Genomic DNA, 23,046 nt, shown 5'->3' on the forward strand with positions numbered 1-23,046 from the left:
TGTCCTCATTACTTCTAGATGACCTGTCTGTGACTTCCCTGTGTACCTCTCCCAGCTTCACACACCAGTTACATGCCCAAACTCACCCTTAGCACACCAACCCAGGTTCCTGCTGGCCACATCTCACTTTCCTCCAACAGTACACTGTCCCCTCCTCACCTCAGCTAGTGGCTTAACTCCAAATCCTTCTGCTCATACCTCCTGACAACCCCTCAGCACCCCCTGTTGGCACTGCAGGGAACCGATGCTAGCCTGGTCTTCATTACTTCTACTGCTTGGTCCTGGTCCAGGCCTCCTCCTCTCCCTCTGATCATTCATCAGCCCCTGTCCCAACAGCTTATTCTCCATGTGTCGCCCAAGGAAAGTTTGTTTGTCACATTCCGATGCATCAAGCTCAAACGCTACTGGGGCCTTTAGCATCTGACATCTACCCTTCCCTTCCTGGTCCTCTGGCCCCGCATTAGCTTTAGATTTGTTTTCATTTGTGTGTGTGTTCACCATGTTGTGCTGGTGCTGGAAGAGGGCATCAGATTCCCTAGAGCTGGAGTTACAGATGGCTATAAGACACCTGATATGGTACTCGGAAGCAAAGACTAGCAAAGGCTCTTACCTGCTGAGTCATATGTCCTGCCCCTCATCAACCTCCTTGCTGTTTCTTCTGCCTTGGGGCCCTAACATGACTTTCTATATCAAAGGCTTAGGATATACAAACCACACTTATGATAGTTACACATTTATTATGCATCCCCTATACAACACAGTTCTGTGAGGATCAGGCTTGCTTTGCTCCCTCTTGTATTCCTAGCACCAGGCTGATACTCACTAAATAAATATTGTCTGACTAATGACAGCTCAGATACAGGTTCCCACACTCTGTCCTGTGGCATCTCAGGCATGGGGAAGGTGGTGGGCTTGGTGCCAGCTATGTGGCCAGAGGAGCTGAGTCTCCAGCTCGTGCTTTTGGTCTCTCAGGGCATCATCCTGCACATGAGGCTCTCAGGTACAGGCTCTGAGGCCAGCAGAGCAGGAAGCATGGGGCTGCCCGAGGGTAACATGCCAGAGCACTGCTCACTGCTGCTCTCTGCCAGGAAAGGGTTAGCATCAGTCTGGATGCTTTGGCCTCAGCTTTAAAGTTTATGAAGTACTGTCACACTGGGTGCTGTGTCTGGGTCACACGGCTTCCCCAGGTGGACAGTGAGGACCAAGATGCCCCTTCTGTGGTAATAGCCTGGGGTACCCAGGTTAAGCATCTGGTCTGAGGCTGCACAGGAAGTGACCCAGCTGGGTCCTGGGCCAGGCCTTCCTGTATGGCACGGGCCATACATACTGCCAGAGTAACTGCTACCAAACATGGCTTCTGTGGTAGAATGGAAACATTTCCTCTCTTGGAACAAACCACTAAATGAAAAACACGAGTCATTTATTCTTTGGTTGTCTATACAGACACTTAAATATCATGCTGCTGTTAGGCAGCTGCCTATACAGGCTGCAGGGTGGTTCTGGGCCTGCATCCTGAGCCTTCAGCCAAGCCCAGAGAAGAGTGGCGTCCTGCCACGCCCACTCTAAGAACAGTAGCACCATGGGGAAGGCTGTGGGCAGGATCCTTTGGCCGGTTAGCGGACAAAAGTGCCCCTCACTCTGCAGCCCTGAGTAGGGGGGAAGTCCCGGCTGCAGGGCAGAGTTCCTTGGGTCCAATGACACCCACGTGTGATCTAGCTGCTGTCATAGTTCATCTTTGTGCTGAGACTCTTTGTCTGACAGAGACTCTTCTCCAGGTTTTGGGGAGCCCTGTTGGTCATGCAGGGGCTGCTTCTGGGGGAAGTCCACCTCTTCTGGGCTGAACAGCATCTTCACCAGGTCATCTGCCTGCACCCTGTCCTGCAATGGCAAACTGTCTTCTTAGCAAGCCCCCAGCAAGCCCCTCACCCCGTTGGTGCTGCGTCCAGAAAAAAACAATGGCAATGCTGCTATAGGGGCCACCTCCTTTCCAGCAGGCCTAAGTTCTAGTAGCTGGAGCAGGGTCCAAGGAGTGAACCAAGGAGTCCACATTACCTCTACCCTGGTCTCCCACTTACCTGTGAAAAGGAAGGTCCAGGGAGGGTGAGGCAGCAGTGCCTGCAGTGAGGGTACTGAGGTGGGGAGTCCCTAGTCCACAACTCCTTTATGACTGAACCACCAGCAGTAGGACTCAGAGAAAGGACCTAGAGCCTTTTGGAAACAGACAAGGGTCCTCCCAACAGTTCTTACTCGCTCACTGTGTCGAGGATCCAGTGTGAACCAAAGGGCGATGGCACAGCGCTGCCCCCTGGTGACAGCCTTCACTCCGTGTGGGTTCTCAGTGCCTGAAGAGAATCCCACAGCCCTTCCACACTGGGGCTGCACCTCTGCCTATGGCAAGGAAAAGGGGGAAATGGAAAAAGGTCTCTGGAGAGTAATGGCTAATTAGGACCAGGACCCAGAGGACAGTCAGAGGAGAGCTGCCATATCCCAAAGCCCGTGGCCTGGGGACAGGGTATGGGGCTGGGGGAGAGGCAGGTGGTATTCTGTGTACTGTCCTCTGGGGACATCAGCTTTAGAGAACAGGGTTTCTGTCCCCAGGGATGAGGGCGGTGGGAGCACTTACCGTCACAGTCTTGGCGTCTAGTTCAGTGAAGTAAAAGTTTCCTCCATCAAAGTCCCCATTGAGGTAAAGGATGGCACTGGGAAGGCAGAGAATCTAGATGTGGCTTATCCCCCGCTCCCTAGAACCCTCCTCTGTGTGCTTTCAACCAGTAGCTGGAGGCCAGACGCTCTTCTGAAGCCATAAACATCTCACAAGGTCCCCGCCCCACCTCAGAGACTCCAACATACACGAGCTAGTGTCCTTGCATGCCAAGCCCACACATGCCCTCCTAGTTATGCCCTTCCTGAGGGGGTCCCTACTGTCTGTCTTCCTAAGGGGGTTGGAGTGAGGGCTGGAGTGAGGACTGGACTGGAGGACTGGAGTGAGGACTGGAGTGAGGGCTGGAGTGAGGACTGGAGTGAGGGCTGGAGTGAGGACTGGAGTGAGGACTGGAGTGAGGACTGCAGTGAGGGCTGGAGTGAGGACTGGACTGGAGGACTGGAGTGAGGACTGGAGTGAGGGCTGGAGTGAGGACTGGAGTGAGGGCTGGAGTGAGGACTGGAGTAAGGACTGCAGTGAGGACTGGAGTGAGGACTGGAGTGAGGGCTGGAGTGAGGGCTGGAGTGAGGACTGGAGTGAGGGGCTGGAGTGAGGACTGGAGTGAGGGCTGGAGTGAGGACTGGAGTGAGGGGCTGGAGTGAGGACTGCAGTGAGGACTGCAGTGAGGACTGGAGTGAGGACTGGAGTGAGGGCTGGAGTGAGGGCTGGAGTGAGGACTGAAGTGAGGGCTGGAGTGAGGACTGGAGTGAGGGCTGGAGTGAGGGCTGGAGTGAGGACTGGAGTGAGGGCTGCAGTGAGGACTGGAGTGAGGGCTGGAGTGAGGACTGCAGTGAGGGGCTGGAGTGAGGACTGGAGTGAGGACTGCAGTGAGGGCTGGAGTGAGGACTGGAGTGAGGACTGGAGTGAGGGCTGGAGTGAGGGCTGGAGTGAGGACTGGAGTGAGGGCTGGAGTGAGGGCTGGAGTGAGGACTGGAGTGAGGGCTGGAGTGAGGGCTGGAGTGAGGGCTGGAGTGAGGACTGGAGTGAGGGCTGCAGTGAGGACTGGAGTGAGGACTGGAGTGAGGACTGGAGTGAGGACTGGAGTGAGGACTGCAGTGAGGACTGCAGTGAGGACTGCAGTGAGGGCTGCAGTGAGGACTGGAGTGAGGGGCTGGAGTGAGGACTGGAGTGAGGACTGGAGTGAGGGCTGCAGTGAGGACTGGAGTGAGGGCTGGAGTGAGGACTGGAGTGAGGGCTGCAGGGAGGGCTGCAGTGAGGACTGGAGTGAGGACTGGAGTGAGGGGCTGGCCTCTACAGACAGCTTGCCCTGCCTGTGTGCACATGCGCACCAAGGGTGGGAGGCAGACTGCAGGACCTGGAGGAACTTCCAAGGGCAAGCGCAGAGCCCTGGCATTGTGCGTGCTGCGTTTACCTGTAGTCCCGGAAAGTGTAGGCAGGGGGCTCCTTGATGCACACAAGGGTCTCGGCATTCAGGATGCAGTTATCCACATGGACTGGGTGGCTACTGTCCTTCCTCTCCGCCTGTGACTCTGAGGCCAAGATAACCCATGTGAGTAGGCATACAGGAGACACAGTGAGCGGCTCTCTTGTTGACACATGGGACGGGATGGAGGGGTGTCCCCACAGGTATGTGAGTCTATGGAACGGTCACGTTCTGGGCTATGAGGAATCTTTGGTTAAGCCACTGCTTATTGATCAGGACAAGCTTTCAGGTGAACAGGGGACAGCCCATTGGACTGTAGGGTGCTAATAAGGCAGATTCTGGGCTGAGTGTCATCATCCTGGGTGAGCTAGAGACTTTCTGAAATAGGAAGGACCACAGCAGTAAACAGAGGAAGCTGCTGGGCACAGGGTCCACTGACTCCATCTTCCAGGAGGCCTACAGGAGGGGCCGGGCAGGTGGACAGAAGCAGGATAGTGCAGCCAGAGTGAGGCTCTGGGATGGAGATGGGTGGGAAACCACACAGGGCGAGGACACAGAAAAACAGACTACAGCATAACTGTAAAATGCCGTGGACCGCACCTTCCTCCAGCGTAACCCTTGGCACACTTCGTGTGGGGATGGCACATGCTGCTTCATCAGGTGCAGCCAGTCACCAGCGCATGCCTACACCTCTACACCTCTCCTACGGCACCTCCTCTCTGCCTCCCTGCCACTTCCAGATTCTAACCTTCATCCTCAGCCACCACGGTCATTGCTGACCGGCTCCCTGCCTCTAGTCTGATCCACCTGCACTCAGTCTTTCCACATACGGCACCAAAGTTCATCCTTTAAAATGACGGTTCTGCCAAGTCCTGCAGCGTCTGCTGACTCCTCCCTGGGCCAGCACTCCTCCACCTCGAGGCTCTGTGGCACACAGTCAAGTGCCTGACACATCCCTTTGGTGTGTCCAGATTTTCTTAGAGCTTTTTAACACCCTGAGGGAGGCAGCAGCCTTCCAATGCCTGCCACCTTCCAAGGAGGTGTCAGCACATCTTCTGAATGCCACAGCAGGACAGAACGGGCTGTGGGCCACATGGGATTCCTGCAGCCTGGCTCTGCCTCACCCCTGCTCAGGAAAGTATAGGGGATATGAGGGAGAAGGAACAAGGTATTGCACCTCTCTGACTTCAGATGCCCTAGCTCCCATATAAGTCTGGTATAGCTAAGTTACTAAGAGAGGGCTTGCAGCACAGTGCAGGACTGAGAGAAAGGAGATGACACAGAATGTGCTTCTCTGTGAGGTGGCAACATTCTTAGCTCCCTCAGTGTTTCCATTCAGTAGAACTGGTCTCTCGGGCTTGCAGGGTTTCCTGCTACCCCGTGAACTCCACAAATACATTCATCCTGCAAACTTCCCACCACCTTCCCTGGGAGCTTTCCTGACCCTTGGCTAGTTGACTGGCTCTTCCTCCATGCTGGGCTGCAGCCAACATACTCGCGCCTGTTTCCCAGTCAGCAAGAAGGGACCGAGTCCTAGTCTTCTCCATGACCTCGGTGTCTAGAGCAGTGCCAGGGCACAGCCTACTCCTGAGATGCTGCAGGGGTGACGGGGCCCACCTTCTATTGCAGTGCGGCACACCAGGTGGGAATAGGAGAAGTACAGGGGTGTGTCCAGGCGGAAGTAGGACTCCATGACACGCCGAACCTTCTCTGTCACATTGTAGTACATGTGGGCACTCTGCAGAGGAACTTTCCCTTCCTGCCCAAGCTGGAAAGAACACTGGTGGTCAGCTGCCCTGACTCTCCTCTATAGGCTGTCAGGACACTGAGATACAAGGTTGTATACTGAGAGCATCTCCCATCCCACTGCTGAAGGCACAATCTCTCCTTCATATTCCATGTACCCTATTCAGTAACACGCCCTCTGGGATCAGACCCAATTCACAGTCAACCCACACGTCTGGGGACCCATCCCATCTCACTTGCCTTGTTTTCTATTGCGCCTTGTCTAACAGCCAACATTTACAAGGAAATCTACTTGGCATAGCTTATTCTTACTCCTTGGCAGCTGAAATGTCAGTAGTGAGACACTTCTCCCAATCTATCTCCACCCCCGACTCCTCCCAAACTGGAGTGCCCTCCTCCTCCTCCTCCTCCTCCTCCTTCCTGGCCGATAGATTCCCCCCACCCTGCCCCCTGGCTCCATGCTCTAGAGAGTTAAGATGTAGTTTACCTTGAGAGCTTTGAGGACAGTAACACCATAGAACTTTTCATTTGGGGTGTGTGGAGAGGTCTGACCTCGGTAGCCATCTCCTGAAGTTGCTGCTGCCTAAGGGGACCAAAAGACAAGGCAAAGTTAGTCAGGGCAATGGAGCATCTGATGAGAGGTGACAAGTAAGGGCAACAGGGACCACTGCACCTAGGAGGGAGGCACTTGGAAGCGGGGCAACTCTTACATTGGTCAGTCTTTGCAGCTCCTGGCACTCAGCATCAGAGATCACACCATCTATCACCACCCGCTGGGAGCCATTCAAGACTTTGGAGTTCATAGTGAGACTGATGCCTTCATACAGCAAGGGGCCACCTGCAAATCAAGGGCAAGACTGAGAAACCTTGCAGTGGCTCTGCCCAAGACCTCCTTGGACAGAACAGGCATTCCAGAGAAATTGCTACTCAGTCACTTCCCAAGGGAGGGTTGTCCAGAAGACAGAATCAGGAGGTCCAAATCCTAGGCCCCATTCTGCCAGCAAACGGCTTCTGGCTCTTGGGCCTCCACCGAGTCAACAGTCACACTAGAGACCTGGTTCAACCCCATCTACATGCTGTGAGCAATGCAAGAGAGAGAACCTAACACCTGAAGACGGCACCATTCCCCAGCCAGACAATAACCAGTGCTATGCACACCACAGCGGCCTTACAGATTCAAAGGAGCAGGTAAGGTCTCCTTGAGGCGTCTTTAAGGGCAGAGACAGTGAGAAGTACATCAGGAGTGTAGACAAGCAAGAGCAACAATCTGTGGGCCAATGGCAGGCTCAGGGGACCAGAGACAGTCCATCCCATCTGATGGAGGATGCGCTACACGTACAGAGGATGCGTATGGAGGATGCTTGAGTATCCAGGATGCAGGCATGGTCCTGGTGTGTGGAAGACAGGCCTGCATCTGTGCGTGGGAAAGGGTAAGAACAGATAGGAGGTGACTGGGCCTATGTGGGTGAAGGCAAAGGCAAAGGCAGGAAAGGAGGAGAGCAGAGAGCAGCTATCACTGTGGGTGGGAGCGTGGCAAATGGAGCAGAGCAGACGGGAGGTTTGGGCTTTTAATAACAACGTGAGCCGTCAGAAGAAAGCTCGGAGAGGGGGGCAGGAAGGTTTATGCCATCCATACCTACTGTGACTATGCTAGTCTAACTGTGATACAGGAATCTTACTTTTTAGCCAAAGGCCCATTCTCAGGGCTGTCTGGATGGCAGTTCCTTGGTGTGCTGGATGTGGAGGAAGTCCTAGGACCTGATGTTCAAGTGGAAGCTGGTATATGATAGTGGGTATGGCCACCTGGTGAATGCAGGACGACCTGCCTGGCTGCCCGCCACACCACAGGCATGCTACCATCTGCTCACCACACCACACGCACGCTACCATCCGCTCACCCACCTTCCCGAGTCAGTCTGCTCACATCCAACGACTCCTTGGTCTTCTCCTCCACGAGGGTTTCAATCTCTTTCATAAGGTTGCCAATCTCCTGGGAGATGCGGACCGCAGTTTCACGTTCTGACCTGTGAGCATGGCAGCGTTGAAGGTTGCTGGGGCTGGCCCTGGTTCCCACCCCAACTTCCCAGAGTGGACCTGCCCACCCCTGGTCAGGAGTTCCCATCTGCCTGGGCGTAGGAAGCCTCAAGCGCTTGTCAGGCTGATCCAACCGTGGCATTTCTACAAGGCCCTCACTTCTGTTTCTCTTGTAGTCTCTTGGGAATCACCTCTTCCGGAGTCCATGAGTCCTAAGGTTGGGTCAGAATAACAAATAGGGTGACATGGGGCTTCCAGGAGTCCACTGCCTCACAGCCTGCACTGAGGTGGGCCCTGAGGTGGGCACTGAGCAGCCTGCACTGAGGTGGGCCCTGAGGTGGGCCCTGAGGTGGGCACTGAGCAGCCTGCACTGAGGTGGGCCCTGAGGTGGGCTCTTGGATCTGTTCCTTTAGTGGCCCAGGGTTCCCTTTCATCTTCCCCTTTGTCTCCATCTTCAGGGTCCACACCCACACCTGGCTCAGCCCTGGACAATCTCTCCTCAGAGTTGTGCGGTATAGATGCCCTCCCTCTCAGTGCCTCCCTCTTCCCCTTCCTTCTAGCTCCTGCTTTGGCTCACCGGGTCCACAAAGGGAATTCCAAAAATGTCGTAAGCGAAGAAAAGCAGTTCTTTTTCCAGCAGGCTTCGCTGTCGGTAATCCTGGGCATTCTGAGGAAACAAAAACTCTACTAGAACTTAACCCAACCTTTTAGCCCTAGGATGGCCCTCCTTGGCATTTTGTATTTCCCCTATGTGACTGAGGCATTTTCTCCCCATCACAGGTGATATGTTGCCCAGTTGTGGCCAAAGGTCTCATTGTGCTCAAGAAGACGCTGAGAGCAGCATAAGTCAGCTTCACTGGAGGGAAGAAGATCCCAGTGGTTCTCTCAAGCAGAGGATCTGATGGTCCTCAGAATGAAACACGTGTTTCACAACACCAAGAGTCCACTATACTTTGCAGTTCTGGGGACTGAACCCAGGGCCTCATGCATGCTAGCAAGCTCTCTACCAACAGCTGTATCTGCAGCCCTCTTCTTACTTTTCTTGTTATAGCTTATTATTTACTTTGTGTGTCCCGGAGTAAATGACTTCCACTGTGCATGTGTGGAGGTCAGAGGGCAACTCTGGAGTCTGTTGTCTCTATCCACCTTTATGTGGGTTTTGTAGATTGAACTCAGGTCACAAACTTGTATAGCAAACACCTTTATTACTTTATTAGAATCTTTTATTCTATTCATTTTGTTATTGTATGTGTATGTGTGTGCACGCATGTCTCTCTCTCCCCCCCACATACGTGTGCTGCAACATATATGTGGAGGTTGGAGGACAGCTTGCCAGTTTCCTCCCTGCACAGAGATCAGACTCAGATCATCAGGCACAGCTGCAAGTGTCTTTATCCACTGAGCCATCCTGCCTGACATTTTTGTTTTGAGACCAGGTTTCACTATGTAGCTTGTGATCCTCTGCCTTTGCTTCCCAAGTGCATGGGGTAAGACTGTTACCTTCCCCCTAAAGACGAAGCAGCAGTAGGGCTGAAAGTGATACTACATTCAAACCCAGGGTTTTGGGTCTTCAGGCCCATATACTTTCTAGTTGGCCACCTGCCACCCCTCAGAACGACCAGACCCTATCCCTCCCTGAAGGTGGGCAGATGCAGAATAGCTAAGCTTGGTGTTCTGATATCCCACGTGTGCTCAGGGGGAGGGCTTACCTAAGGCAGGGGAACTGAGTCCCTTCTGGGGTCACATCTTTCCCCAGGTCCCCTGCTAGGATCCAAGCAGCAGAAGGAAGAGAAATGGACAGTAATAAACACAAGGCAGTTCATGTTAAAGGAGTCCACCCTGTCAGCTACAGGAACCACACAAGAGGAAAACAAAATTTTTTTTTTTAAGACAGGGTTTCTCTGTGTAGCTTTGGAGTCTATCCTGGCACTCCCTGTGTAGACCAGGCTGGCCTCAAACTCACAGAGATTCACCTGCCTCTGCCTCCTAAGTGCTGGGATTAAAGGCATGGGCCACCAGTGCTCGGTGAGGAAGAGGAATCATAAGGAGTTTAAATTACTGGCTTTCTCCTCCTGCCAGACACCAAGCCGCTACATATCTCATTTAGCTCTCATCAACAACATAGTGAGGATATAGCAAACAGAGCTCACTGCTGTTATTGTTAGCCTATGATGACTTACTAGTTATTGTTAGCCATGTATCAGGAAGCATGTCAGTACAGGGACAAGCAGATAGCAGATTCCAGTCGCCACTAACTAGTAATGCCTACTGCACAAGCTATTTTATGTGCAAATTTTCATCGCTACAGCAGGCAGAATATCTACTCAAAGGACAGCCACGTGGATTACAAAAGATGAAGGCCTGGGTTAGGGCTCAAACCAGTGCTAGCTCCACCCTTCCTGGGAGGAGAGTTCTAGGTAAACGTTCACAGGTGGAGTAGTTTCCTTCCCAGGCTCACTAACAGGATCTCAAGGAAGGTAAAAAGTATTAACCAAGCAAGACAAAGACTGAGCCTTCTTAAAGCTAGATGGCCACCATCTACTGGCCAAGACGGGTAACTACAAGAAAGCAAGTGTCACCTGGGTGGGGCTAAACAATAGGCTTATTTTCTCTGGAGACTCCATTCCAGAACTGTGTGGAAGGATCCATGTTTCCCCCCTCAGACAGAGGTCTGTGCTACCTAGGCTTTCTTCTCATTTCAGAGGTGTGAAAAATGCTGACTGGTAAGAGAGAACAGACAATGACAGGGAGAAATGCACTGAGGAAGGAAACAGAACCAGAAACCCATTATGAAGGGTACAGCACTGACTTTGGGCTAATGGCATCCAGCATCTGAGTTGGGTGTCAAGTGGGGCAGAGAAATCTGTGTGCCAATGTGAAGAGCTCACATCCAAAGCCAGAGGATGCTGCGAGGCCCTGGCATCCTCTGCAAACTCTGGTACACACCATGAGCGGCAAGCTGAGTCCAGAACCTGCTTAACCCCGACCAGCAGCACTCTTCTGCCTTGTGATTGGATCAGCCAGAAGCTGCCCTCACTGAAGCTAGTCTCTCACCTCCCGGGGGCTGATGGAGCTGGCTTCTTCTTCTCCAAGCATGGCTGTATAGTAGGCCAGATTCTGGCTCATCACCTCATCATTGGGGAAGAAGAGGAGGTAGGTCTTGGCGCATTCAATAGCCTGAGTATAGTTTCCAACTGTAAAGGAAGAAAAGAAAATGTCTTTGAGGAAAGGGTGTAATCGTGGGTACCAAAATCCACTTAGCATCTGGTTGCAGAGAAGCCTTGAGGCCATGATGACAGGGTAAAGTAGTACTTGCTACACAACATGACTTTTTAGAAGAGGAAGATTATGATAGGTCATAAATAGATCTCCTCAACTCAACTATACACGAACATATATCATGTACTTGTGGATATGCTATAATGGTTGGTGCCCAGTAAGTACCCAGTAAACAACTGCTGATTTGCTGTTGTTTTTTTTTCTGGCTTTTTTTTTTTTTTTTTTTTTTTGAGGCAGGGTTTCTCTGTGGCTTTGGAGGTTGTCCTGGAACTAGCTCTTGTAGACTAGGCTGGTCTTGAACTCACAGAGATCCACCTGCCTCTGCCTCCCGAGTGCTGGGATTAAAGGCATGTGCCACCAACGACTGGCTTGGATCTTTTTTTTTAAGGTTTATTTTTCTATGTATACAATGTTCTGCCTGCACACCAGAAAAGAGCACCAGATCTCATTAAGGATGGTTGTAAGCCACCGTGTGGTTTCTGGGAATTGAACTCAGGACCTCTGGAAGAGAAGCTAGTGCTCTTAACCTCTGAGCCATCTCTGCAACCCCTTTCCTGTATATTTTTAGTCCCTTTACCCTGGGAGGAGGGCTGGGCATGTCCTGTGAGCTGGTTTCAACAGTAGTGCAGCCTTACTTTTGCTATTCATTTTAATTCAAATGCAAAATTGGATTACAAATGTGCAAAGGGACAAAAGAGAGGCCTTGCACTCTGTTCTTAACTTTTGGGCCATTGTCTTATGACAAAAGACCCAGGAATCACTGGGCATGTTGCCTACCATAGACACAGAAGTCAGGCATAGTGAAGAAGCAGAGAGGCTGCAAACCCTGTCTGTGTGGCTAACCTTCTCAGTTGAGGCATCAGAGAAAAGAAAGAAAGCAGGTCTTACTGTTATAGTAGGCAAATTGAAGATAATTATAATGTGAAGGGAGGAAGTCTTCAAAAGGCTTTTCTCGACTTGGGTGGGAAGCCAGCTCGGTGACACAGCTCTGCTTGCAGCTGAGGACCTGGACGTAATGGTCTGAAAGGAATCAAAGATGAGGAATAATAAAGTCATTTGTTAGGATTCAAGTTCTGGCTAAGATGGACAAATTGAAGTGGGATGCAATCTCTGTGTGGTGTGCACCTGTGTGGAGGCCAGAGGTGATGCCAGGTGTCTTTTTCCATCATTCCTCACTTTGTTATTGTTATTATTTTTCGAGACATAGGATGTGGCTGTCTGACCATCAAGTTCCAGCACACGGGTTACACGGTGTGTGTGTGTGTGTGTGTGTGTGTGTGTGTTACACGGGTGGGCACTGTGTTTGCCTTTTACGTGGGTGCTTAGGGATCTGAACTTGGGTCTGTTTGCTTGCACATCAAGTACTTTACCTACCCACTGAGCCATCTTTCTAGCCCCTGAAAGCAAATAGAATTCCAGACTAAAGAGGATAGCTGGGCAGTGGTGGTGCATGCCTTTAATCCCAGCACTTAGGAGGCAGAGGCAGGCGGATCTTTGTGAGTTCGAGGCCAGCAGGATCTACAGAGAGTTCCAGGACAGCCAGGGATACACAGAGAAACCCTGTCTCGAAAAACAAAACAAACAAATGAAAAAAAGAAATTGAGGATGAGGCTGTAGATAGTGTGCGTGCATCAATTTGACCTTATAGTCCTGGGAAGCTTGATGAAGCCAAGCTCTGAATGGACGCACCTGTGATGGCCTGGAAGAGGTCAGCACTGTAGTCTAGGTAGTTGTAGCCATCATAGTCATAGGGCCCTTCGCAGAGGGCACGGCATTCCTCATCAGCCACAAAGTACTCTTGCAAGGCCGCCTCTAGGTGGGGCACAGCTTCCTGTGGTTTCTCCTCTGAGTAGAGTCGCACTCCTAGCCGAAACTCATGCTACTGGAGAGAAGGGGTACTCAAAATAGGCTCCAGATGAACCCTCACTTGTCCTAAGGCACTGTCACGGAGGTTCTAATCCCTGCTTCTAAACTATGGATGTAAAGGTGGAACCTGGGTGCTGATACGTAATAAGGGCTGTTAGTAAACAGGCTTTCCAGTACCCTTTGAATTTACACATGTAACCCTGAATACAGGGGAAAGGCAGAGTTTGCTGTAATTCTTATACATTTCTGGAGGGCTTACAGTTTTCAGATAACGGGCTAGAGATGGCTGTCATTAAGAACATGTATTTACAGAGGACTTGAGTTTAGTTCCCAGCACCCACATAGGGTGGCTCACAACTGCCTGTGACTCCAGCTCCAGGGGATGTGATATCTTCTTAAGCACCCACATAAATTCTCCCTCTCTCTAACACACACACATACACAAGTTAAAAAAAAAAATCACAACCCACCCCTAGCCTCCTTGAAGCACTGAGGCTAGCCTTGAAAACCTGATTTCATTTCCTCTATCTCCCCAATACTAGGATTACAGGTATATGCCATCATGCCCAGCAGATACAAGTTTACTTTAAAAGTCATTCTGGGGCTGGGGAGTGATAGAGTGCTTAGCATGTATTATGTATGTGCGATGCCATTTTGATAGTGTTTCTTATATTTGTATATATTGTTATCTCCAGCTCTCTAACGTTTTGATGTATAAATTATTAAAATGATAGAGAACATAAGTTGCTTAAGAAAGTGCTATTCAAATGTTAGGTCAAAAATGTGCTGAAAACACACATAGACCACAATACTAAGTTAGGTGAAAGAATTAATTATGGAAAACTTGGGGCCAACCTGGACTACACAGCAGCTCTGCTACACACATATACATACACACACACACACACACTCTCTCTCTCTCTCTGACTGGGTGATGGGTATCTTTTCACCATATGGGGCTTGGCTTCGAGATCCTTGAAGTCTGCCTCCTTTACTCCAGACATGGTTTGGTAATAGTCGAGGTTCTGCCGCATCTCCATGTGTTCAGGATTGCCCACAAAGAAGGTGTGCGCTGCTGCCACAGCTTTCTCTAGCTTGTTTATCTATGGGTGAAGTAAAAGAATGAGTTCCCATCCAAACTCTGTGAGGTTTTGACTGTTTGCTTGGTTGCTTTCTCTGTGTCTACTGACAGGGGTGTCCCTATATGGGTCAGTCTCAAACTCTCAGTCCTCCTGACTCAGATGCTAAGTCCTGGAATGATAGGTGAGACTTTGTCTCCAAACAAACAAACAAACAAACAAGTATTGACTGGAGACGCTAAAGATGCAATGATTTGGGGGCAGGACAGAAAGGGCAGTTAACAATTACACTGTGGTAAGATCCAAGGGCTGGGATCAGAGGACTGTGCCACTGTTCGGAGCTTACTCTCCCCAGTCCTTCAGGACTGCTTCTGCTTCCCTCTGTTATCCACCCCACCCATGAGCCTTTTTACCTCTAGGCTCTGGCACCTGGCTTCCTCTGGTGGACTAAGGCACAGGCCTCCCTCTCCTGTTTCCACTGCCACCACTTTCTCCTTCTACCTATTTAACCATCTGGCTTCCAGAATGAGCCTTCTGAAAGCTTAAGTCTGACGATGGTTGTTCGAAATTTGCAGAAGTTTCTTCTGAATCCAGCGTCCCTAAACTTTGTAGTCACTTCCTCTGCTCTCTGTATGCATCCCTACACGGGACTCACTGCAATGAATACCCCATGCCCAAAATATATTGTGCTCTAGCTCTACGTTCCCCTTGCTGGGGAAAAACCATTCTTCAATATCACCTCTTCTGTCAGGCCTCATTCAACTGAAGAACCCTAACCATCTACATAAGCATTTTAGGTAGCCCTTAGTATGATGACACAAGGTAAAACAAAGAGTCAATCGATTATTTTAATCACCTGCCCAAGGACTGGAATGTAGTAGGTGTTCAATAATTGTCCATGTCAATGAATTTTAAGTAGTGCTGCTAAGTGACATGACCTAAGTGAGAACCCAATCATTTGGGTTGTAAGTCCAGCTCTCATCCCAATAATCAGGAGGAATAGAGGTAATAAGCAGAAATCTAAGGTTCCCAAGAGCCTTTAAGTCTCTTCTAGGTAGAATTGAAGGTCTGTCAAACGATTGTAGATACACAGTCTGCCTGCGCTCCCCCCCATGGGATTAATAGCATCTATTCAAAGGATACTGTTTCAGGGTAAACTAGTTAAACCTCCCCCCATGGGATTAATAGCATCTATTCAAAGGATACTGTTTCAGGGTAAATTAGTTAACCCCCCCATGGGATTAATAGCATCTACTCAAAGGATACTGTTTCAGGGTAAATTAGTTAAAATACACAAAGTGCTTTGAGTCCCGGAAATACATGTTGCCAGTCACCTGGTGCTCCAAAGTCTGTTAGTTGACTTGGCCTTAAAGCGCTGTGGCATCCCTAAAGATAATCATTTTCTTTAAAACAAACAACAACAAAAAACCCAAAAAACTGACATACTAATCAGTGGGTCCTCCGCAGGAGGAGCCAGGCAGCCCCTGCTGGCGACGTGGCAATCCCACGTCCTGAAAGCGCTAGTCTTGGATTCGGGAGCACGAAAAGCATGATTGGAAAACGAACCGGAAGGAAGATGCTGCAGAAGTGCCTAGCTTCTCACTTGGATACTTGCAATGAAGTAGGGCTAGGAGACCCAAACGGTCGCCTCGGTTCCCTCTAGGAAGGAGCAGGTTCTGCTCGGCTTGGACTGTCACTACTGGCTGGACCTTTAGGGTTAGCATCTGCTCATAAGAACCGAACGAAGCGCCCCGAGTCCGCCAAGAGGCCCCTTTCCTCCCTGCGGACTCGTCCCTGCTCTGCTCCCCGAATTCCCCAGGTCGCCCCGGGCCGCCGGCCTCCGGGTCAGTCGCACCTTGAAGTAGGCGACTTGCAGGTAGTTGTACGGACTCCTCTTGTTGAACTCCAGGTCCAGCTCCTCGCTCAGCAAGTGGGCAGCAGGCGGCCCGAGGCAGCGGCGCAGGCAGGCGGCACGGCGCAGCAGGGCCCCGAAGAAGCGCAGGTCGTTCAGGGCGGCGGCGCCCAGGTCCTGGCTTAGATTGGGGGCCGGGCCGAGATCGAGGTCAGGAGCCCACGGCAGCTCCGCGGCGCAGCGTGTGCGGCAGCGCAAGCGGAGGGCACGCAGGGCGGCCCGAGAGCGCAGCGCCCGCTCCATGCTCAGGACCACCCCGGGCCAGTCCCCGCGCGCGTAGGCGGCGGTCCCCTCTGCGTAAAGTAGGTCAGGGGCTGCCATGTCCCATCCCGGCTCAGACTCCTCTGCGGTCCGCGAGGAGACAGCTGCGGCGACCGCTAGCAGAGCGACTAGCAGCCTCCTTACGCTCCCCGCCATGGCCTCGATTCTTCGCTTAACGGGACAGCTCGCCTCGGGCACAATCCAGAGTCCTGCCCCACAGAAGCCACGCCCAGGGACGAGCCACGCCTCAAGCCTCCGAGTCCGTGGCCAGGAAGCTTGCACCGCCTCTTGCTTTCAACCAATCGGAACACCCGTTCTTTGTGAGGCTCCGCCTCCAAGCTCGGGCAGCCGTTCAATGGCCCGCGAATGAGAAAGTTCCGCCCACAAGCTGTTATGAGTCTGCGCTCGGACTGAGCTCCTCCCCCCCCACCCCCCCGCTGGCCGTGGGGCTGAAGGACTGTCATGGCGGACGCGTCTGCTCCTGGCCAGTTGGAAAGAGGCACTGGAAGTCCGGGGGTGCAGGAGGTGGCGGGTCCTGGAGGTAGGTGGGACTGAGTTGACCTGGGGAAGAGGTCGCATCCGGGCGGCTCGTCTCTGCTGCCTCGCGGGAGGTTGAGGGCTACAACTTACGCCCGTGTTCCCGGGTGTGTGTCGCAGGAGCCCTGGTGGAGCTCACCCCGACCCCCGGCGGCCTGGCTCTGGTGAGCCCCTACCACACCAACAGGGTCGGGGACCCTTTAGACCTCGTGGCGCTCGCCGAGCAGGTGCAAAAGGTGAGGAATAGATGTCTTCGTACTTTACCCAGCGTCTTTGGGCTCCGGCCTTAAATTTCATCTACACTTTAGGATAGCTTGTGAACTTGGCAGTACCGGTTTCCATTCCGTTTCACACACCAAGAGGATCACTCTATCCCCAGTTCTTTGTTGTTGTTTTGTTTTTGATACAGGGTTATCTTGGAACTCTCTGTTAGACTAGTCTGGTCTCCAACTCAGTTCCTCCTGCCTCTGCCTCTCGAGTCCTGGGATTAAAGGCGTGCACCACCAAACTCTGATTCTATCCCAAATTCTTCAATAGTCAATTATTTTATGCTGCCTCCCGTAAAATCGTTATGTTACCCAAGAGCTTGTGGAACTTAAATATATGCTATTTCCTTCCTTTAAAAAATTTTTGTGCTGGGGGTGTATCTTAGTGGTAACACTTGCTTAGGCTGAAGTTGATCCTCAGCACCACCAAAAACAACATGCAAAAAGGCACAGGGTAAAATCCCCACCTTAGATTAAAACAACAACAACAAAAACTGGATACAGTTTCATCTTGTTGGATAGCCCAGACTGGCTTCCTATTCAGTGTCCCAAAGACTGGGTGTTGCAGGGGTGGCTGCCACACCTGCTGAATTTCAATGGACACAATATCCTATGTCCAAAGCTTAGACATCGATTACTGTAACAGGTAGAAAATAAAGAAGATATGCAAGATAATGGAAAAGACAATAGAAGTTTGGACACATTAGCTTTGGACAGATTGCTTCTCTCTAGAGGTCATGGTCTGTAAAATGAGAGGTTTGAGGTGGGGGAGCTCCAAGGTCTAACAGAAAACCTAGGTTCCTTCTCATCTCTTAGCAAGACATTCAACTGTAGAGTCCTTTTCAGTATCAGAGCCTGGCTGCTTTAAAAACTTCTAGTGTCCCCTCCTCATGATTAAACTAGCTTATTGGCAATGATTGTTGTTCAAAAGACTTTTTTTTTTTTTTTGGTTTTTTGAGACAGGGTTTCTCTGTGGCTTTGGAGGCTGTCCTGGAACTCACTTGGTAGTCCAGGCTGGTCTTGAACTCACAGAGATCCACCTGCCTCTGCCTCCCGAGTGCTGGGATTAAAGGCGTGCGCCACCAACGCCCGGCCAAAAGACTGTTTTGATCAAGAAAATTAATGATCATTGTGCTCAAGTCTCTCACATAAAGCTATTTCTACTGTTTTATTAAAGAAGAATTCAAATGTTTAGAGTGGCCCTTTTAATTAAAACTTTACTTTTTTTTTAAATAGAGATGGGAAAATAGAACTTCTGTGGATTAGAAGTATTCTAATCATTTGTCTGTTTAGTCAGATCACAAAAACCAGGAACAAAATTTTGAGCAAACACTTTTGAGTTTCTCTGAGTAACTATCATGGATTCATCCAAAGAAACAAGGAACACAACTTTTGTCTTTTATTTTCTTGCTGTTTGATCTAGTGAAATATAAAGACTATATTATTCTCTTGCCTACAATTCTCCAGTATAATCCATCTTAGAGAGGCTGAAGAAAAAAGCACTTTAAAAGCAAATTGAGAGCTGGAGCAATGGCTCAGTGGTTAAGAGCACTGACTGCTCTTGGCGAGATCCAGGTTCAGTTACCAGCACTCACATTGGAACTCACAGCCATTTGTAACTCCAGTCCCAGGGGATCAAATGCCCTCTTCTAGCCACTGTGGGCATTGTTTGAACATGATGCACCTACACACATGCAAGCAAATACCTATACCCATATAATAAAAAAATTTAAAAACTAAGTGAATCAACATAGTCACTGTCAATGTACTCAAATATACTTGCTAAGAGGACTGACTCCTGACTCCCTTAATGTCTGTTCAGAAAGCTTTGGGAGATTTGGTATTGAGGCATGGATTTTGGAATTAGATCCATCTATGTTCAGATCCTTCAACTGCCATTTTTTAAAATATCCATTTAATATATATATATATATACATATATATGCATACATACACACACACACACACACACACAAAGACACATACACATATGTGGCCTGTCTTATCTTCAAGCACGCCAGAAGAGGGAATCAGATTTCATTATAGACGGTTGTGAGCCACTATGTAGTTGCTGGAAATTGAACTCAGGACCTCTGGAAGAGCAGCCAGTGCTCTTAACCTCAGAGCCATCTCTCCAACCCCTCAATTGCCATTTATTAATTGTAAAACCTTAGTTGCTACACCTGTCTGAGTCTTAATGACTAAGGTTTTTGTATCTGGAGAGTTAGATGTTATTAATACAGAGGTCTTGGGGTGGTTGGGTCCAGGATCAGTGCTTAGTAATTTTAAATACCCTTTGGGGCCAGAGAAAGGGGGTTGATTATAAGGTTATTCCTATTCTGGACCTGCCTTACATATGGAGACAGCCTTCTCTCTTTATTGGCTATATGGATTTTCTTGTCCTAAGAACAAAATGCATTTTTTCCTTAAGGGCTATAGGATCCTCCATGATCTATTGTTGCCCTCCCCTTTTTAAATTGATTATGTGTTGAAGTTTTAGGTAGGTATGATGTAGGTGATCAAACAGAAGTCATCACAAGTATATTGATTTTATTTTCTTGCTGTTTGTTTTGACACAGAGTCTTAGTATGTAACCCTGGATTTAGACCTGGCTGGCTTCTAACTCAGAGAGATCCACTTGCCTCTGCCTCCTGAGTTCTGGGATTAAAGGCGTGCACCACTATCGCTTGGCACAAAATTCATTCTTTGCTTTAAAATGTTCTAACATTGAAAACAAATGGGTTGGATGTGGTGGTGCATACCAATAATCTTCATACGTGGGAAGAGGAGGCAGGAAGGTTGCAAGCTTGAGGCCAACCTGGGTTCATTAGTGAGTTCCATAACAGCCAGGGCTCCACAATGGGAAATCAAAATCCAATGAGAGGGAATGATGCGTTAGATGGAGGGTATGCTCATGATTGGTGGCAGGAGGTAAGGGTGTGGAAGTACCAATGCCCAATGTGATTAGAGTTGAGAGTGAACAGCAGTGGAGATAGATGGAGTGTTTAATTCTGGGTGTGGGGCCATTACAGTGTGGGCTTCTGAGTTGGGCCTTAGGGTGGGTGGAAGTTTACATGGCGATGGAATAGTAAGAACACTTTCAGTAGAAGAAGAGCCATTGGTATAACTCCTAATTGCGTCTCAGTGAGGCCACAGGTGCCACTTGCTTTTTCACCCTACAGTCTGGTTTTCTCTCTTCTGTAGGCTGATGAATTCATCCGAGCAAATGCTACTAACAAGCTGACAGTCATTGCTGAACAAATCCAACACTTGCAAGAACAAGCCAGGAAGGTGAGAAAGATGCATGTTCAGGGCCAGTGCAGGTTAGGCAGGCTTTTTGGTTGGGAGGATTGGCTGAACTTATAGTCATGGTACCTTCTCTGTTTCCAATACATTAGGAGCATGTAGCCATTTTGATTAAATGCAAGAAATATACCCTAGAGGTTTTGTTAGTTTATTTGGTGTTGCTATGATGAAATATCTGGGGCGGGTTAACCCTGTGATGTTTATTTTGTGCACAGGTTTAGAGGTTCAAGGGCATGGTGCTGGTGTATCTCAGCTCTGGGGAGAACTCTTTGGGTCACATCTAGTCATAACAGGGCATGTGTGGGAGAACAGACCCATCTTCAGACAGGGCTAGAGATTCATGTGTCAGGCTCAGGCTTTACAACAGCGAATCTTTGCTTATGTCCTCACATAGCTCTCCCCAGAACTCCCTCCTGAAGGCAGTGTCTAGGAGACTTGGCTTTCTACTAGACCCTCCCTCTTATGTCACTGCACTGGTGGCCAAGCTCCTAGAATCCTTTAGGAGACAAATGACAGCTGAACCATAACAGAAGTTAAGCAGAAGTGGGATTTGCTTGTTAGCCAAAGAAAGGTCAGGGAGAAAGTGTTTCTTTTATAAAAGAAATGTACTTGACTCAGGAAAAGAGGAACTTAAGAATCCCCCAAGCAACAATACAGAGAAACCCTGTCTTGTAAAACCAAAACAAACAAACAAACAAACAAACAAACAAAAAAAACCCAAGTAGCCAAACTCAACATTAAAAAATCCTATCTCTAACAGCTTTTCCCAGCATAGCAGCTTGTGTAATCTCCCCATCTTCCAAACCATTTGGACCCCAGTAGTGAGCCATTGCTGCTGGGGAGCCAGACTGCAAGCTTGGACTGTGTGCTTTGGTTAGTGGGATGTGGGTGAGGCCTGGCACCTCTGACTCCTCTCTTGTCACACCGGTGTGGCTGGCAGGTCCTGGAAGATGCTCGAAGAGATGCTGACTTGCACCATGTGGCGTGCAATATGGTGAAAAAACCTGGCAACATTTACTATCTTTACCAGCGGGAAAGTGGCCAGCAGTACTTTTCCATTATTTCTCCAGAGGTAAGAACATTCATTCTTAACTCTAAACCAACTCTAGCCTTTGAGAAATTCTAGGCATGTTTGTCTGGAAATGTAAGCCTGCAGCTTGGTCAAGGGTTTCTTGGAAAACAAGGTGATGTGAGCCCAGGTATGATGAAAAGTTCTTCCTTTCTTTTTTTTTTTTTTAAAGATTTATTTATTTATTACATATACAGTTCTGTCTACATACCAGAAGACGTCACCAGATTGAATTGTAGGTGGTTGTGAGCCACCATGTGGTTGCTGGGAACTGAACTCAGGACCTCTGGGAGAGGAGTCAGTGCTCTTAACCTCTGAGCCATTCTCTCCAGCCCCTTTTTGGTTTTTCAAGACAGGGTTTCTCTGTGTAGCCCTGGCTGCCCTCAAACTCACTTTGTAGACCAGGCTGGCCTTGAACTCACAGGCCTGCCTTTGCCTCCAAAGTGCTGGGATTAAAGGCATGTGTCCCCACTGCTTGGTGATATTCATTGTTCTGATGTGTAATGTAACTCCAGTGATGGTTTGATTAATCTGAGGTGAAGAGCACAAAAAGCAGTCTGTGCCCTGAGTAGAGAAAGAGCACTGTTCACTTCTCCTCCTGATGAGGACTTGCTCCTTTGCCCTCTAGGAATGGGGAGCAGGCTGCCCCCATGACTTTCTTGGTGCCTACAAGCTGCAACATGACTTGTCATGGACTCCATATGAAGACATTGAGAAGCAAGATGCTAAAATTGGCATGATGGACAAGCTGCTGAACCAGCCCATGGCCTTGCCCCCGTGCACCGAACCCCCCTTCCAGGGACTGACTCACTGAGTATGACTCTGAGTAGCAGTTCTCATGACAAAGGCCTGACCACTGCCACCTCCTCGTCCACATTCACTTCTGTGGTGGGGGGGAGTGGGCCTCGTGAGGAGTGTGGGTTTTGGGTGAACTTCTTGGAAGGAGACCCTGGTGAATGTAGATGCTGTGTTTGCTGTCAGTTGGGATGGCGAGGAATCACAGAACTCCTATGTGATCTTCCTGGGTCCACTGATGGCCAGGTGACTCCGTTTCAAAGGATTGGCTAGTGCTTTCCTTCACCTCCAACCGTTCCTCCCTTAAGTCAAAACACCAGAGAAGGAAGAGCCTTCTTCTCACAGCAAGCTGGTGGGTCATTTTCCAAGAGGCACCATTTTTCTATCTTTTGTGTCAGGTTGGTATTGAAGCTGTCCTCATAGGTGCCATGCCAATTTGAGGTTGATTCAGGAATCCCAGTGTCGCCTACAGAAGATTAAAAGAAACAACAGGCAAATCTTGGCATGACTGGATGAGAGTGTTGAATTCTAGAGTTTCAGTCCTGATAGTGACCTTCTGGTTTGTCCTTCTGCCTTTCCTGTCTACTGAGAGTGACTGGAGACTGAGCAGCAGCCAGAGAAGGGCAGGTTTGGGCAGTCATCCTAACCCTCACACTTTAGAACTGGAAGAGGCGTGGAAGGCTGCTGCTACTGTATGAGTCTACTCCGAAGCCTCCCTAGGTCAGTCTAAGCTGAGCACACAGCAGGGCAGACCCATCAAATGGCATTTTTAAGGTAGGATGTGGAAGGGCTGGAAACAGGGTCAGTAGTT

The 23,046-nt window shown here is 49.8% G+C and overlaps 2 protein-coding genes across 2 annotated transcripts; one reads left to right on the forward strand and one right to left on the reverse strand.

Moving 5' to 3' along the window:
• Positions 1-1,399: 1,399 nt before the first annotated feature.
• On the reverse strand, positions 1,400-16,488 carry P3h1 (prolyl 3-hydroxylase 1). The gene is made up of 15 exons (XM_005083854.4): positions 15,945-16,488; positions 13,961-14,113; positions 12,834-13,023; positions 12,033-12,164; positions 10,920-11,059; positions 8,443-8,532; positions 8,025-8,077; positions 7,734-7,855; positions 6,542-6,669; positions 6,319-6,414; positions 5,703-5,853; positions 4,074-4,191; positions 2,624-2,699; positions 2,248-2,388; positions 1,400-1,878 (listed from the first exon to the last, which is right to left on the reverse strand). The coding sequence occupies exons 1-15, from the start codon at positions 16,416-16,418 to the stop codon at positions 1,723-1,725; spliced, it is 2,220 nt and encodes a 739-aa protein (XP_005083911.1). The 5' UTR covers positions 16,419-16,488; the 3' UTR covers positions 1,400-1,722.
• Positions 16,489-16,669: 181 nt separating this feature from the next.
• CUNH1orf50 (chromosome unknown C1orf50 homolog) lies at positions 16,670-22,732 on the forward strand. Its single transcript, XM_005083855.4, has 5 exons — positions 16,670-16,803; positions 16,920-17,035; positions 20,270-20,356; positions 21,312-21,443; positions 22,069-22,732. The coding sequence occupies exons 1-5, from the start codon at positions 16,725-16,727 to the stop codon at positions 22,252-22,254; spliced, it is 600 nt and encodes a 199-aa protein (XP_005083912.1). The 5' UTR covers positions 16,670-16,724; the 3' UTR covers positions 22,255-22,732.
• The last annotated feature ends 314 nt before the right edge of the window (positions 22,733-23,046 follow it).

The sequence above is a fragment of the Mesocricetus auratus genome, unplaced genomic scaffold (assembly GCF_017639785.1).
Source record: "Mesocricetus auratus isolate SY011 unplaced genomic scaffold, BCM_Maur_2.0 Super-Scaffold_100014, whole genome shotgun sequence".
Classification (NCBI taxonomy): Eukaryota; Metazoa; Chordata; class Mammalia; order Rodentia; family Cricetidae; genus Mesocricetus; species Mesocricetus auratus.

Excerpts from the sequence above, each read along its gene's own strand:
- P3h1 (XM_005083854.4), bottom strand. The coding sequence starts at position 16,418 with ATGGCGGGGAGCGTAAGGAGGCTGCTAGTCGCTCTGCTAGCGGTCGCC. Across the intron at positions 12,165-12,833 it reads CCTCTTCCAGGCCATCACAG|ACCATTACGTCCAGGTCCTC; the intron begins GTGCGTCCATTC and ends GATTCCTTTCAG. Across the intron at positions 2,389-2,623 it reads TAGACGCCAAGACTGTGACG|GCAGAGGTGCAGCCCCAGTG; the intron begins GTAAGTGCTCCC and ends TCCTTGCCATAG.
- CUNH1orf50 (XM_005083855.4), top strand. The coding sequence starts at position 16,725 with ATGGCGGACGCGTCTGCTCCTGGCCAGTTGGAAAGAGGCACTGGAAGT. Across the intron at positions 16,804-16,919 it reads GGAGGTGGCGGGTCCTGGAG|GAGCCCTGGTGGAGCTCACC; the intron begins GTAGGTGGGACT and ends TGTGTGTCGCAG. Across the intron at positions 20,357-21,311 it reads TGCAAGAACAAGCCAGGAAG|GTCCTGGAAGATGCTCGAAG; the intron begins GTGAGAAAGATG and ends TGTGGCTGGCAG.